Source organism: Gouania willdenowi, chromosome 6 (assembly GCF_900634775.1).
Source record: "Gouania willdenowi chromosome 6, fGouWil2.1, whole genome shotgun sequence".
NCBI classification, from domain to species: domain Eukaryota; kingdom Metazoa; phylum Chordata; class Actinopteri; order Blenniiformes; family Gobiesocidae; genus Gouania; species Gouania willdenowi.
Window position 1 is genome coordinate 43,433,883 of NC_041049.1, and position 17,288 is coordinate 43,451,170.

At 39.9% G+C, this 17,288-nt stretch overlaps 2 protein-coding genes across 2 annotated transcripts in view; one reads left to right on the forward strand and one right to left on the reverse strand.

Moving 5' to 3' along the window:
- Positions 1-10,400, forward strand: part of wwox (WW domain containing oxidoreductase) — a 238,284-nt gene extending 227,884 nt beyond the window's left edge. The window contains exon 9 of the mRNA XM_028449599.1: positions 9,953-10,400. Within this exon, the coding sequence (XP_028305400.1) occupies positions 9,953-10,147 (195 nt within the window). The 3' untranslated portion in view covers positions 10,148-10,400. The remainder of the gene's footprint in view (positions 1-9,952) is intronic.
- The window catches only part of mafb (MAF bZIP transcription factor b), a 58,070-nt gene continuing 51,114 nt past the window's right edge, over positions 10,333-17,288 (reverse strand). Inside the window, exon 3 of the mRNA XM_028449600.1 lies at positions 10,333-11,110. The gene's annotated coding sequence lies outside the window, so the exon portion shown is untranslated. The remainder of the gene's footprint in view (positions 11,111-17,288) is intronic.

Here is a 17,288-nt window from a genome sequence, read left to right on the forward strand (position 1 = left end):
TTCATTTTCCATCCATCCATTTATTTTCTGACCCACATGTTCCCGTTTTCAGGGTCCCTGGGGTCTGCTGGTGCCTATCTCCAGCTCTCATTTGATGTTAGGCAGGGGTACACCCTGGACAGGGTGCCAGTCCATCGTAGGGCAACACACACAGACAACCACTCACATTCACTCCTATGGGCAATTTAGCAACTCCAACCTACCTAAAGTGTAGGTTCACCCCCAGGTTTTTGCTGACCTGCCCCTAGGGGAAAATCAAAAAATGCCTTCATTATGGACGTTGCTCCTAGAGTAGTTAAGACACGCCCAGTAACAGCAGCCCCGCCCCCACAGCGCTGCATAGTTCCACACGGAGCTGTCAGTCAATGCTTACTGAGGGCTGTGAGACGAGAAACATAGTCCCTCCTCCCATCTTTTATAGGAGGGGCGGGGCCAACAGTAACAGTGGCCACGTTTACGTGGGAGCTTTAATTCCTCTTTAAAGCGGAATAAAAGTTAATTCCTCTTGTAAACACATAATTCCTAATGCTAATTTAGTTCTGAATTAGGTGGCTGGTTTATTCCATTTTTAATTCTGAATTAGATAATTCCGCTTTCTTGTAAACAATTCATATCATTTTGCGCATGCGTGACTTGCGGCGATGACGACATAATCCAAGATGGCGGCGGCCCGGACTCCAGCCTAGACTATTTAATAAAAGCCTTAAAAGACACGGATATAATGAAAAGAATGAATGGACAGAGGCATAAACATGCAGACTTTCACACATGCACGGTCTTATTAAACACACACGGACGGTAAACGGAACAGGCTTCACCTGGCGGCTGGCACTAGGACCCGGGGGCGGAGTAAATGCGTCCCCGTACTGCATTCACAGGCTGTAATATCACCAGTTTATCATTTTACCTGTTGTTAGAGCTACTGTCTTTACCAGGGAGCAAATATTTATTCCTGGTGATAGTTTTCCAGAGGTTCACTGGGCTTTTTACCAGTGATTAGCTCCTATCTCCTTCTGCTCCGCGGTCCAAACTGAAACCGTGTGTTATTGTTGAGCTGCTGCTTCAAAACTACAATCAAAATAAAGGTGAAAACAGTTCTCATGTGTGGTCGCCTGTGTTATAGCCGACAATAAAAGATTTGTTGTGTGTTTTTCCTGATAGACGTGATACGTCACGTTCTCCTGTCCAATTCGAGCCTTTCCAACCCCCAGACCTAAAGCGGAATTATCTAAAGCGGAATAAACCAGTTTTCAATGTAAACCTCGTTCGGGAATTACCATTTTTATGTCAACACGAAGCAGAACACTTTAATTCTGAATTTTTTAATTCGGAATAAATAATTCCGAATTAAAAAAACATCATGTAACCTTGGCCAATGACGTCACTCATCTAATCTCAGCCAATAGCAAAATTCCATTGTAATTGCAGGCGTTCAAACGTTAGAGAGCAGTTACTCTGACATTTTACAACAAGAAACGCTAAATTGAAATACTTTGGCTAAAATGTGAAACATCACTATACAGTACTACATTATTTTATACCTAGTCACATATGTATTCAGCAGAAAAAAAAAATGTTTAGGGTGTATTTTTTATTTAAATGTAATAGTGTTTGAATCATAGTTTGATATTATAGATTTATTAGAATTTGAGCTCACGTACAATATATAGTATATCCTGTGTGTATATCAATGTTCTCATTTCATATATTAGTAGCTATATCAGTCGATATCCGATATATCTGCAGATACTTTGGATATCAGCTATTTAAACCCCTGAATATTGTTATCAGCACTAAAAATCCCACATGGGTTGGGTTGTACAAAGATGTGTGCGGTTCCTGCAGGTGCCTCTCCTTTAAAACATTGTGTTTACTTTGAGTTGCAGTACTCAGATGTAGGTGTATGTGTACAGTGGAAGTTTTCCGTTGCGTATCATTCCCTCTGTTGGACACAACGTTGTGATAATGAGTTGATTTAGTGATTCTGGCTGCAGCCACATGCACAGGGATGTTTACAATAATGTTCATATACACAGTCTGTACATGTGTGCACATAACTACATATACTGTATGTGTGTGAGTGTGTGAATATGTCAGGGTTGCCGCAGGAGACCAATTAGCTGGTGCATCAGTGAGGAGGTGAGCGTGCACACACACCTGTGCGTGTGTGTGTGGCTCTATTACAGTGGCTCATCACAGACAGCGACACTCGGCTCATAATAGAAACACACTGACACTTACAGTGCGTTGACCGCATGGAATAATGACCTCAGTGTGTCAGGCTGTCAGACGTGAATCACCAGCACGTTTCCTACCCAACAATGGTTTGTCACTTATATGATGTCATGCTGCTGTCATTACCCATCTTTGCTTCATTACTGTATGTACTCCTATAAAACTGTATGTGTTGAAACACGATGATTGAGCGTCTCGGGCTAAAACTTTGAAATATCTTGCACTGATGCAATTATGTTTGGAGTGAAAGGGAAGATCACAGCCAATAAAGCAGCCAGGCCTCTTCATGTATAATTCAGATCTTTTATGGTGGGCGATGCTCCCATATGGTCATGCTAAAGGAAGACAAAGGCCATTTCCATCCAGAGAAAAAAGCCTTTTAAAAGCTAATCCCAGTGCCAGAGTCCCCTACCTTTTATCGCTCCTTTAATGAATAGGTGTCCAATAAGGCCTTTTATTGTCTTAGCATATGTTGCTTTTATTAGGGGAAAATAATTAGGTTGTGCAGATCACTTCGGAAGTCTTCTCACCAGATAAAAATTAGATAGTTTCACAAGTCGCTGCGCAAGTCCTTCTGACTGCTCGTCGTTTTCCCCTTGGTTGCCTCGTGGTGCGGCTCCTTCGTCTCCTTCTCTGCTTCTGTTCCTTCTCCTCTGCTTTCTTCTCCTCTTTCCATTTCCCTCCTCCTTCGCATCATTTGCATTCCCGCATGTTTTGTTCCTTACTTCCCACTTCCAGCACCGTTAAATGCAAGCTGCAATGTTTGCAGTGGACATCACATTTACGCAGTCGCACGTTATCACAAAGGGAGACGATCACTGTGTGAATGGAGGCTGTTGATGAGTGACACACACTTGATGTTATCAGCAGCAATAAGAGTTGAGGCAGAGAAAAGAAAAGAAGCTTTGTCCATCCTCTGACTTTAAGAAGGCTGTCATCAGGGTTCATCTGTGATCTATCGCTTTAGGTAGAAACATCCATTTACCTCCATGAAGTCCTCCTATGGGCATTTACCCACGAGACCTTAGTTAGATCAAATAGTGTGTGCTGTCCTGTAAGTAGTGTTGGAGGAGGGAGGGGATGGAAAAACAAGGCTTTGGGATGGAGGAAGGCAGTGTATGGAGGATGAAGTAAAGAGACACAGGCTGGTCCTTAACGCCCCTCAGGGGAGTCCACTGCCTGCAGGTGAGTGTTCGCCATCAGCCTGTGGGCCGTGAACATGCAGTGGCGTTGTTCTCCTGGAAATTTGAAATACTGTCTTCTCTTTGTGTTATTCATGATCATCCTTTTAAGAAGAAAGTGATACATTCCACCTTGTTACTCAGCCTCAGTATGAGATTTAGGATACGTTCAGACCATACGCAGAGTTTGTTTTCAGTGAAATGGGCCCAAACTTTTGAGACTTTAGGTTGGTTTTTCTTCTGTTTTCGCAATTTTTCTTCACAAAGTAAATGATGAAGCGACACTGCGCGTAGCAGCAAAAATGAAGCAGAAAGCGGACACCGGCCTGATTTTATCATTAATTTACAACATTAAACGACGCCTCGATGCACTTTTTTGTAGTCAGCATTATCAATCATTTTTGCATTATTGTATATGATACACACATTGTGGTTGGCGTGAATCTTGAGATTGCCCCCAAGTGACCCACATGAACAAAAGAGGTTGTGAGGTAATACGTGACCACAGAGACACGCACTGTGTTTACGGCAGTGAATATGGAGGCATCTCGTCTCAACGTGTGTGTGGCACTAATAAAGTTTCTCGCAGAATTCTGACGTTTATCGCATTTTAAAGATGTAAAGTTTGGATAAATGCGACCTCGCCGTTCAGAGAGCATTCACATTGAAAAATATTAGAAATGTTAGCTTTTTGTTGATATCCAATAAGCCGATATTCTCCAACACTTAATTTCCAATTTCATGTATGAGGGTCAATGATGTATAAAGATTTTCAGCACATATTTCATAAAATGGGCATCATCGGGCAAGGTTTTCATGAATATTATGATGGAAATAAAAAGATTTTTTTCCAAACAACAGTATCGCACCACAACACATTTTGACACTTATGAATAACATAATAAATTATGGAAATAATGTATAGAGTAAAATTAAAATAAAATAAAAATCAAAGCGAATGCATATACAGTATACTAAGTTACTACATATTTGGTATCTTTTTATGCATTTAAACATTTTTTAACTAAAAGCAATGCAGTTGGACAGAATATTTAGATGTCACATCATTGATCCATTAACCAATACCTTTGATCACAATATGTACCTTTACAGGGAAATAACACGTTAACCCTACTTTTTTAATGATGTCTTAAAAGAAGATTTTCAGACCCGCTTGTTCTTGTTTTTCAGGGTCGCGGGGTAAGAAAATAATTGAACTTCATATTTATTTAACATGTTGTCTCAAACAGCAGCACATAGTGGTATATAAATATTAGATATTGATTCCGATGTCAACAAATATCAGCGGATAATATAGGTTGAAGGTAATGTTGCCCAACTCAACAAAATATCAGATATATCGGGTTTATGACCAGATATAAAAGTACCATGGGTTGGATTTGAAACAATGAAATTGGTGCTGCTCAAACTGTCTTTAACAGATTGGATATGTGTCGCACATGGGGAAACCCAATCAGATTTGGGCCACATTTGCCTGCAGTCTGAACAAAGCCTTAGTCACCACTCACACATTCTTTACTCTTTCTGAGTCATGATGGAGTTAGATGTGGCCTTATTCTTCCTCCATACCATTGCAATCCGTGATTGGCTGACCTTTGAACTCCCTCATCCAGTATAACAGAGATAGAGCAGACCCATTAGTTTGAAGTGCTAGTCGTAGATGTGAGGTCAAACTGTCGTTATTCGTGTTAGCCATGATCAACCAAGGATTTCCTCCTTAGCTGGTCCAGCCAGCTGTTGGCTTTGTAGAGGTGACCACAAATAAACAGACATTCGAATGCACACAAACCTTGGTTTCAATGCTTATTTATTAAATGTAAAATATCTTCAGCACAGATTAAAAATCAGACGTCTCCATCTATTTTAAACATCACAGGTTGGGGGAGAGAAAAAAAAAACCCAAAAAACATTCCAGAAACAAAACCACAATCAGTTTGGAGTCCCACTGAGGTCTAGCTACGAGACGGATTGGAGCAGAGGGCTGAGGCAAAAAAACTGCACTCGTCCTGTTTCCTTCACCGAGGCTACGAGCCAGGAACTCTGTTTGTAAATGGAAGGAAGAAGGAAGACGTTTGCTCATCAGTTTAAAATGGATCGACTGGGTTTGGATTAATGTTGCGGGTCTATGACTGACTGCTCGCCAAATGTCCACATGGTTTGGAGAAAAACTTCACTTTTAGTTCTGATTGGAAACCGTTTTCTGGACTTTCAGCATATCACAAGCGTGGACATATGCTGTAGTTCGGTAATGATCTGCGCCCAGTGCCAGGCACAGTGAGCTCTGCCAAACGAGCTGCCATCACAAAGGTCAGCTGATAAACACCCTCCCTCTCTGCCTCAACCCTCACCGCTGTACACACACCAACTGACAACAACTGACACGGATGGTGAGTGGAAGCACAGACAGGCAAAGGAAGAGAACTACCCACAGGAGTAAGAAAACAGGAAGACTCTACACACACTGTCCAGGAGAGGATGTTGCCTTAATATCAACTCACAAATGTTAAAACCTTTTTTTTTTTTCTTTAGACATTTTGATTATTTATTTTTTTCTACTTTTTAAATTGATTTTTTTTCAACACATGCCATATGAGAATTTGGGGGATTATAAAAGTACCTGAAAGAATTGCTAGGTGTTCAGCATGCATAGCTGTCAGTATTTACAGGTATTTACAAGGACTGACCAAAAAAAAAAAACAGACTGCTCTACAGTACTGGGTTATTTACATCCAGGTCAGAGGGAGGAGTCGCGACGTTGTACCTACAGATGTGGAGGCAGAAAAAGCCACATGCACAAGGTTGGAGGAAGCTCTAATATGGCTGAGTACAACTCAGAAGGATGAAGACACAAGACGTGGAAGAGTAACAACACTGTTCGTTTCACAAACATCACATCTCCCCCCAAAATAATCCTTTTTCAAGTAGAAGTATTGCACCAACACGATACAGTGACGTTTGTATTGCAAGTAAATGAGGTGTTTGGGTGCTGAGAGAGGAAGACTTCCAGTCTGGTTCCAGAACGCTGCTGTGCTCAATCCCCATGCTGGATAAATAAAGACTTATTGCCACTTCTTAGCTGTCAGATTATTGCTAGATGTTTTATTGACCTTAATGTGGTTATGTCCAGCTCGTAGGTAACTCATATTGCTGTGGACTGTGGATTTTTAATTTTGGGAGGTTTGTTTTTGTACAGTTTCAATTTATGAACGTTTTGAGACTTTGCTTTAAAGTCCAACTCATTAACTGAATGAGCTGTGCCAGTTTTTCCTCCTAAAATACCTAATGTTGGCAAAGAATTGAGTTTATTTGATAATACAAGTGAAACAGTCTCTTAAAAGTAAATTTTCTTACTCCAAATTCTGTATTTCAATCGACACAGTTTACCTGTTCTTCTGGTAACTCAGACTGTCAGATGAACCGGATTAAATCCAGATTAATGCTGCTTAACCCAATAACTACTGTTTAAATTTTCACCTGTATTTCATACAAAAGTTGTTCCCATCCGTCAAAAACTTTCCCAAAGTGACATTTCTTCTGTTTTCATGGATTGAAAGTTGTTAAAACAACGGTGGATGTTTATATTATAGCTTTTCAAGGGAAAACCTGAATACGGCCGAAGTAATGAAGTAAAAACACTTCTACCAAATCTTTTCTGCTTTGGCGCCATCTTTGTGGGGACACAAATCCCACGATGCAATGCTCGCGACGTCTCCGAATTTCAAATCACGTGACCATTTCTCAAAAAACCCAATGTTTATGATGGACTGAAACATTCAAGCAGCAATGAGAATAACTTTCTGATGACATACAGGTTCAATGTGAGTTATGTGGTTATGCAGATTTGATTAGCATGAAGCAAAACATCACAGATGTTTGTCAGAATGCGACTGTACACAGGAGTAGGATTCACATTTAGTTGCAGACAGTAGATACAAATAGAGAAAATACGCACATCGGAGTCCATCATTTACAGACTTGATCTACACCGTAGATGTGTTCACGTTTAGATGGACGTACGAATGTAGCTCTGAGTGTGCTGAGGTTCCTTACTGTTTCTTGTTCTACCTCAGACACAGCTCAACCCTCACACACACACACACACACACACAATGATAAATGGCTGCAGTGGGTGGTTGAGCATGTTAATGCCTAATCTCATCAGCTTTATCTTTTACTGAGGTCAAGAGGTCAAGTGGTGAGGGGGAGGTGAGCTAAACACATTGCTGTACACACAACACGAGGAATCCATAAGATCACCGCTACAAGGACATAACGCCGTCATCTGATCTGGTGTTTAGAAAACATTCAGGTGTTAAATAACACCAGATTTCACCCCACAGCTGGAACGGTGTTGTGTAATAGAGCAGAAACTCCTCTGAAAGTCAAGTTCAAGGTCCCAAATGTTGAGTGAAGTCAGTTTTCAGAGGAGCTCAATCAGATGCCCCGACCAAGCCAGTGAGATGAGTTAAACGGAGCGCGTGTGAACATGCAGCTCAGAGACACTGCTTGGCATTTGTCTCGTCTTTGATATGATGACGAACGACGCGGAGGAAGTTATCGCCTCCCTGGCAGGTGAGACAGACGGAGATGCTGCTGTTTCATCTGCTGTTTACCAGTAGCTCTCATCGCGCTGCACTTCAAACACGTTTCAATCTCCGACGCCACGACTCCTCCTGCTGCAAGTTTACTCACAGCATGGAGGAATGTGTGTGTGTGTGTGTGTATGTGTGTGTGGCTATTAACTCATTACATTTGCATTCGTGCATATTTTGCATTCTTGTTTTTGAAAAAAGTGAATGCTTGAGGAATCAATGGAGCTGCGTTCACAGCTGCTTCAGCGAACGCTTCAAACACTTGGCATATATCGGCCTCCATTCTGCATGTTTGTGGATGACTTCTGGATCAATGGGGTTGTCTCAATGTGTGCCAGGCCTCTGTGCTGAACACTCCCCCACCACCACCACCACCACCACCTCCCCTCCCCCCTCTCATCAGCAGATAAAGCGACGAGTCATTTCATTTCATGTGGCCGTACAGAAGTCGTCTCCAGCCCCAGAGTTTACAGGGAAGCTGTCACAGCAGCTTTTTAGCCGCTGCTGCTACATGAAAGATCTCCCTTTGAGGCGCCGGGTTATGTGTGTAATTCTCTCTGACGTGTTTATTCTGTCGCAGTTTCAACTTTCATTTTTAAATGTCACCGAAAGGAAAGCTCCCTTCAAGCGTACCCCGGCTAATTACTGAGTGACGGCGCTGGGGCGTGTTCCGGCATTAGGCAGGTTGCATATACAAATACTGCTTAACAGTCTGCTGTGACATGTGGTGACGTGGAACAGTTATTTAGTAGGTTGAGCCTTTTTCAATGGTCGTCAGGATTGGAGTTAAAAAAAGAAGGGAAAACTGCGTTTGAAATACATTGGCAGTGTTATAAATGTCATACTAACTTACTACTCATACTAAGTCTGACGTCTAAATGAGTATTAGTGCGTTCACATTAGATAGTATGAAAAGATTGAGTACGTGAGAAATACCTGAACGTATACTACATAAGGACATATTTCTATGTATGCACGGTTGGCACACTAGTCATACTCAACCGCCCCATGATGCATTGAGAGCGGAATGTAAAATCATTTTGAGACAGGCTTTAAGCTAAAAGTCAAAAAGGGAAAAGTCCTTTTCAAAACAAAAGCTTTTTTTGTGTACTCTTGTAAATAAGGCTCTTGTTTTGAAGATAAGTGGAAGTTTTGTCAGTAGCACAATGGCGGACAATGTAGAATCTCTGAAATGTTGGCATGAAACATGTTTCTGCGAGTATTATGGATCAAATGAGCACAGGTTGATATTCTACTTGGTCACTTTTTATCACTAAAAACGCTTTTAGAACTTTCAAAGGTGGAAAATTAACAGAGATATTTAGCCTCAGTGTGCTTCAGTTTTTTTGGTTCCAAATGCATCTTGGGAAACTTGGAAGTATACTTCAGTGGGAACGCTCATCATGCTAATCATATAGTAGACAGTTTATACTCATTGAGTTTGTAGTGCATAGTACGTTAGGGTGACATTTCCAACACAGCCATTGTCTTGACCACAAAATGCCCAACTTTTCTTGTGATTCAAAACGTTCAACATCTTCGAACACTAAGTTAATCTTTGACAGCCCTCGTACACACAATTTGAAAATATACATTTTCATAATGTCCGCATGCTAACCAGTGCGTCATTGAATACATAACAGCGAGGTTTCCGTGGTGATTCCCGTTCTGACGTGACTTTTCTTGATCCCCGTTGGATGTCAACACACGTGTAGCATTGACTTGGTCCCCACACAGCCAGAGTCCCATTAACACCACATACACAAATAAATAAATATGCTCTATAAATATATGTACAGTTAATACGAGTGTGCGTGAGTCTCCTTCTGTCCGTGTCTATGTCCTGTGTGTGTCCTGTTGCTCCTCGTACCATCTCTTTGTCTCATCGATCGTTCTTTCTTTTCTGTCTTTCTCCATCTACAGCAACAAGGGGCGGCCACCACCGTGTACTGCGCCTACGCCCCAGAGCTGGAGGGCTTGGGCGGCATGTACTTCAACAACTGCTTCCGCTGCCTGCCGTCCGCCCAGGCCCAGGACTCGGCCCAGGCCGCCAGCCTGTGGGAGCTGAGCGAGCGGCTGGTCGGTGAGCGCTCGCTGGGCGTCGTGCAGGCCCTCTGATGCACGAAGGATGGACGAAGGAACGTCCGATGTGTGTGGAGGTTTGGTCTGAGTTTCATAAGAGGTAACTGTAGACTGAGCTGCCACGCCACTTAAGTCCACTGGGGGGTTGTTCACACCACTACAGGGGCTAAAACACACTACGGATACAGCACAGGAAGGGGTTCATATACATTACAGTGAATGTGTCAGCTCTGCTACGTTTGGGAACGTCGTGACACAATATGACCTAATTAAAGTAGTTGTTGATTGTTAAACTTGCATTTTGTTTTTTGTTTTTTCTAACATTTTGTTTAAAAACTAAATACATCAATATGTAAATGATGTGTTTAAAAAAAAAATAATCCAAAGCAGGAAGAAGACACTCTACAGCATATTGTCTGATTATCACTCCTTCCCTATGAATGTCTTTGTGCGATGCAAATGTGGGTTTCTTCTCTGTGGTGGGGGGTTATTATGAATTAAAGCAAAGGGACATGTGACTCTCACTGATAAATTAACACGCTGGAGTTATGATTTCTCTTGCTATTTACATTAATCAGCAATAATCTGACTTCTTATCATCGACGTCCTTATTTGTTTCCTGTACAATATTTACAACATCCTGTGCTAAAGCCACGTGTTGTCATTAGCCTGGGCATTAATAATTTACAAATAACACTTAATTACAATTTGGGGATATTTGTGAAATGATCTTTGTTTATCTGAATAGCAAATACAGAAGAAGGAGAATCTTATTTACAGTCGATGTATTTTTAATTTGTGTTTTCCTCTACATTCTTTACATCCTTTTTGTTTTTAGTTTGAAAGTTGGACTCTGGCTTTTGGTTTTTGCCCTGGAATGGTTAACATGAAGCCTTTTAGAGGGGGTGGGGGATTGACTTTGAGGAGGGATTGTGCTTTACGGCGTTCTGGACGAGGCTGTGGGTTTTTCTTTAAAACAGCATGTCAGTGTCTTGATATCTGTAAGAGAAACACACAAAAGAAGCAGACATTCAATAAACTTTGACAATAACACAAGAAGTCTTTGTATTTTACAGGCAGTGGTTGTTTATTCATTTACTGTCCATTAGGGGGAGATGTTTGTGTGCAGGGATGTGAACACAGCCACAAAACCAGAGGTGTAAAGAGTACTGATATATCTTACTCAAGTAGAAGTACTATTACTTGATTGAAAATTGTTCAAGTACAAGTAAGTCATACATAAAATACTCAAGTACAAGTAAAAAGTAGCTCAATTAAATAGTACTCAAAGTAAAAGCTACAACTTTCACCCCCCAGTTTATTTTTATTAATAAATCTTGCCACGGTTCTCTTGCATACAGTAAACATCTCATATATAAACTTAAAAAGGAAGAGACCAAATTTTGTACAATTGGAACTTAATTTATTTTCCACAAAGGCATCTGTATAAAATAAAAGGTTTCTCAAAATGTACAATTAAAAAAAATAAAAAATAGGAATAACACAAATGATTTGATTCAAAATAATGTTCTCAAGTATAGTTACATGTATGAACTCTAAAAAAAATGCCAGGCCTCATGTGCCATGTGGGTAACAACATAATAGGTAGAAACCTTTGATCACAAATGGCACAACTAAGAACATATGGATTATTTTCAATGTTCCTTCATAAAGTGACCTGAAAACCTATACTGTACTGTGGTTTCAGGTCCCATTTATTTTTAATAATTTAGTGTAGAAAGGTAATGGATTACTTGGTTTAAAACATATTTAAGTACAAGTAAAATTACTGATTTAGAAATATGCTCGAAAAAGTACAATACCCATAAAAGCAACTCAATTACAGTAACTTGAGTACTTGTAATTCATTACTTTTCACTGCACAAAACTGACTTTTGAAACCAATTCACCCATTTGTGTTCTGTCTCTTCTACAGCTGCATGTTTACACTGAGGTAAAAAGCTTTAAAAAGTCCTGCTGAAAACAACTGATCACACACACATCTCACACACCTCAAGTTGTTCACACTCTGACTACGTGCTTTTCACACAGTCAGCCTGAAACATGGTGTTCCCTACACACACACACAAACACACACTGATACCGCTGTAATCTGTACTGTACTCAGAGCACAGGTGTCTTATCACTGTCCTTTCACAGCAGTGGAAGCACCTGGAATAGAGATACAGTGCACGTACACTCCTTATGTGTGCACAGCTAATCACGTGTAGAAGGACAAGAGAGCTTTTAGTCTCATTTTTTGTGTATTTCTCCCCCCAAAAATCTAAATTTATCTGTATTTAAATCTTACAACGGCATATTAGGACCACATGAAAATAAAAAGAAATCTGAGAACTACGAGATTAAAGTTGTAATATTGAGAATTTAAAGTTAAAGTCAATAAAGTCATATCCTAAAACAGGGGTTCTCAACTGGTCTCACCCTGGGACCCATATTTTACCACGGTCATTAAATGGTGACCCAGTTTCTTTTTAGAATTCAACCAACCAAATTAATTTTTTTTAAAAATAGCTGTTGAAAACACACATATAATCTTTTTTTAAAACATAAATCTATATTATTTGAATGTGAACCTAGTGCGCCGTCATAGAATCTGTTTTTACTTCAAATATTTTTTGTGACAAAAATCTCTTCTTCAACCTATGAATAATCACACTATTGTTAGTCTGGAAATAATGGAAACAATAAGAAAATATCCTTGTCCACTGTCCGTGGTGCTGATCAGATTAACTACAACTCTGTGGGTTAACGATGATAAACATCTGTCCTAAAATGAGTTCTGACACCATCATTCTGTGGGTGCCCTGGATATGACTGAGAGGAGTTCTTATTAGTAAGTAAGTAGTTTATTTATAAAGCAATTTTTGCAGATAAAATCACAAAGTGCTGTACAGAGTTGTGGTAAAAGTACAAGTGCAACACAATAGAATAATAAAACAAGAGTGCATAAATATCATAAGAACAGCAACATTAAAGGATAAATAAAAATTAAAATCCAGTTAACTAAAAGCTTTACTGTAAAGTGTCGTCTTCAGCAGTTTTTTTAAAAGTGTCCACACAGTTGAGCTGTATTATTATGTATTATTACACACATGTTCAGGCTGGTTTCAGAGTTGATTTGAGGGCCAATGTTTTCAATGTTACTCTAATCCAAAGAGTTTGAATAACCTGTTCAGAGGATTGTTACCAACTCTCTCACTGGAATCTTCATCATTTAATTCGATCAGGAATTGATGAGTCGTGGGTCACATGTTCACAGTATTTTCATACTGTCACACAATTAGCATTTGCATTCAGACAAAGGAGACGCACCAGCAGAGGATATTTGTAAACTCTTCAGTTAGAACAATTATGTATCATCAAGTATCAAAGTAGCAGCATCATTGCTTTTAACATATACAGTATAATAAACAAAGAGGGCACTTCTAAACTTGTTTGTCTGTCAGCAGGATTAGGTCAAAAGTACAAAACATATTTAGACAGATTTTTAACTAAAGATAAACCTTAGGCCATGGAAGATTCCATTACATTTTGGAGAGAATGTGGATCAATATACAGTACTGATTCTAACAATCCCTATCTCTCATCATTGGCGGAATTTACAAGAATTAATATCTTGGTTTGTAATGGATCTTTATGACATTTTACTCAGTTATGTTGGGTTGGTTCATCAATTATTCCACCAAAATGCATCCACATCTGGATAGTACATTTTATTGCAATCCATGATCCATGATCTGAATCATTGATCCAGATAACTATCTGGAATAGAGGAGATTTGGTATTTGTCTGAGGTTTGCGCTCTCTGAGTGATCTCGTTTAATAAAATAAACTTTTGAATAACTTCTACAGAATTTCAAGTAATTAACCATTTAAATAAACGATTATTGAAAATCTATGCATCGATGATCGATTACTGTCAGAGTGAAGATTCATCGATGTTACAATTATTTTTCTCACAGCGCCCTTTTGTGTTGTAATAAAAAATCAAGACTCGTATAAAGTCAACTTCTTGTTAAAGGCAGCTACTCAGAGAGGATATTTTTTAAGCGTGCACAGTGGGCACACTATTCATACGCAAACACCCCATGATGCATTGCAAGCGGAACGTAAAATCGTCCTGGGACCGGCTTCAAGCTAAAAATCAAACATCCTCTTTTCAAAATAAAAGCATCTCTTCTTGTCTTCCATTAGTTTTTAAACTATTTTGTAAACAGGGCTCTTGTTTTGAAGTTAACAGGAACTTTTGTCAGTTCCACAATGGAGTGTTTCCATGAGTTTTATGGATCAAATGAACACATGTTGATATTTTACTTGGTCACTTTATCACTTAAAATGCTTTTATAACTTTCAAAGGTGGAGAATCAACAGAGATATTTAGCCTCAGCGTGCTTCAGGTTTTAGTCGTCGTAAGTTTCAAATGCATCTTTGGAAACTTGGAAGTATACTTCACTGGTACAGTATATACTCATTGAGTGTGTAGTGCATAGTACGGAGTGTGCCATTGGATGAATCCTTATAAGAATCTCTGCCGCAGAGACAACTCCGTGAAACGTTTCGTAGACAAAGCACCCGATGGGAATCCTTTGATGGGCGAACATGGCGTAGAGCCATCAGCTGCACTGCAGTGGTCAATCTCTGGGCTTGAGGAGGGGAAGGTCCAAGCCTGGCTTTCATACAAAGTCCTATCGATCAGGCCGTATCGGAATCATCTGATAGCTAATCAATGAGCTACACTTCCTCTCAGCGAGATGGAGAAAAGAGAGAGAAGAACGGCTCACAGGACCAGGACCTTGATCCTCTGACCCCGTGTGAGTCCAGGCTTCCTGTCTCTCCTCTTCCTCTACGTCTGTGTAAACCAAAGAACCGATCCACACCTGGATGTTATTTTAATTAGCCGCGCTCACAGTTGATTTTCTCCCTTCACTGAGTTTATTTCAATTTGTGCCGTAATTGTTTACGAGTGACCATTTCATTTTCCATTATTGTTTTTATTCCTCCCCGTGATTAATTTCACCTCTCTGAGAATAATTATGAGCCGATTGATTTGATCGTGCCTTTGTTCTGCTCCTATCGGCTCCATCGACTACAGCAACGCCACGTTGCCATTTGAGCGGATATATTTAATGATCACAATCAATGTTAAAGCTCTCTCTAGACTCAACTAACCCAATAAATATCTGCCAGGAGGAAATTTACCATCTAACTACAGCAGGCAATAAAACTCCAACTCCCCCACCCCCCTCCCCCATCACTCTTTCTTTCCATCTTACTCTTGCGAGGATGACATTGGAATTAAAACTGCTGATCAATTTTCATTAGGTGCTGCTGTAGAGTCAATGATAATATTATTTACTTTTAATATCTTACCGCATGCTTTGCAACTGTTTTTAAGGATGTACAACATTGTAATGGCTGTTATTTCCCACCAGGCTCCTTTCCATATGTAATTTGTGCATTTTAATCCAAAAAAATCTGCTTGCTGAGGAGATTTGTATCTGTCCTTTGTAGGTTTAGTCTGTAAAATATAACAAACAAGCAGCTTTTAATCAAACTGTCTTTAGATTTTGGCGTGTGATTAAAGAAAAGAAGAAAAAAGGATGAATTTAATGCAAATGTGTAACGAGGAAGGAATGAAGTTAGGTAGTTTATTTTGGAAAGTGATAAAAGCTGAATCGTATACAGAGGATGTCGGACACATATTGGCAAATGCACTGAAGCGGATTTTTTCCATCCATTTCTGTCCGTCTGTCATTTGTTCATAACGAGTCTTAGATGTAGCGTTGATATAACGTTTGGATTTATCGAGCCTGTTCACCACCAAACGCACTTATTTTCCCCTCTGCACATTTCCTTGTCCGATCTATAACTCTCAGTTTTATTGAAGCACCGACACGGCACCTTTGAGGAAATCCTTCCAGTCCCAAATCCCCAGCGTGTCCTCACGCTGAGACAACATGACCTTGTAAACTCTGAGTTATTTTACTCACCCATTGTGTGAGGATGGAAAGAAAAGAAAGAAAGAGAGAGAGAGGGGTGAGGTGAGAAGGGAAGGGGTAGGGGGGGGAAGAGCTCCTGCCTGTCAAAGCTTTCAAACACAAAGAAAAATGAGCACTTGGGCTGAAGTACAATTATTAGCCCCTGTCTACAGATTCATCACACTACACAGTGGCTGAGGGAGGGAGGGGGGGGGAAAGGTAGAGCTTAGAGGAAATAGAAGAGCTGCAAAGGTAACAGAAAAGCAGACGATGGGAAGATATTGGCCACGTTTACATGAGAGCTTTAATTCAGAATAAAAATGAAATCCTCTTTAATAAGGTTCAAAATCACCTTGTAAACACCTAATTCTGAATGAAAATGGCCATTAAAAATTAAACTTCAATTCGAAATATGGCTGCTTTATTCTGATTTTAATTCTGAATTTAATAATTCCTTGATCTTGTAAACATTTAATTCCACGTTAAATTAATTCCGGTCGATCGCGCTGGTGACGACATAATCCAAGATGGCCGCCTGCAGCAAGCGTTGGACTAGAGCCGATACTATTTATTTAAAAAGAGCCTTAGAAGACATGTGGATATTCACACGGACATATTACACACACACACACACACACACACATATTACACACACACACAGACATATTACACACACACACACACACACACATATTACACACACACACAGACATATTACACACACACACACACACACACACACACACATATTACACACACACACAGACATATTACACACACACACAGACATATTACACACAGACATATTACACACACACACACAGACATATTACACACACACACAGAGACATATTACACACACACACAGACATATTACACACACACACAGACATATTACACACACACACACAGACATATTACACACACACACACAGACATATTACACACACACACAGACATATTACACACACACACACAGACATATTACACACACACACAGAGACATATTACACACACACACAGACATATTACACACACACACAGACATATTACACACACACACAGACATATTACACACACACACAGACATATTACACACACACACACAGACATATTACACACACACACAGACATATTACACACACACAGACATATTACACACACACACAGACATATTA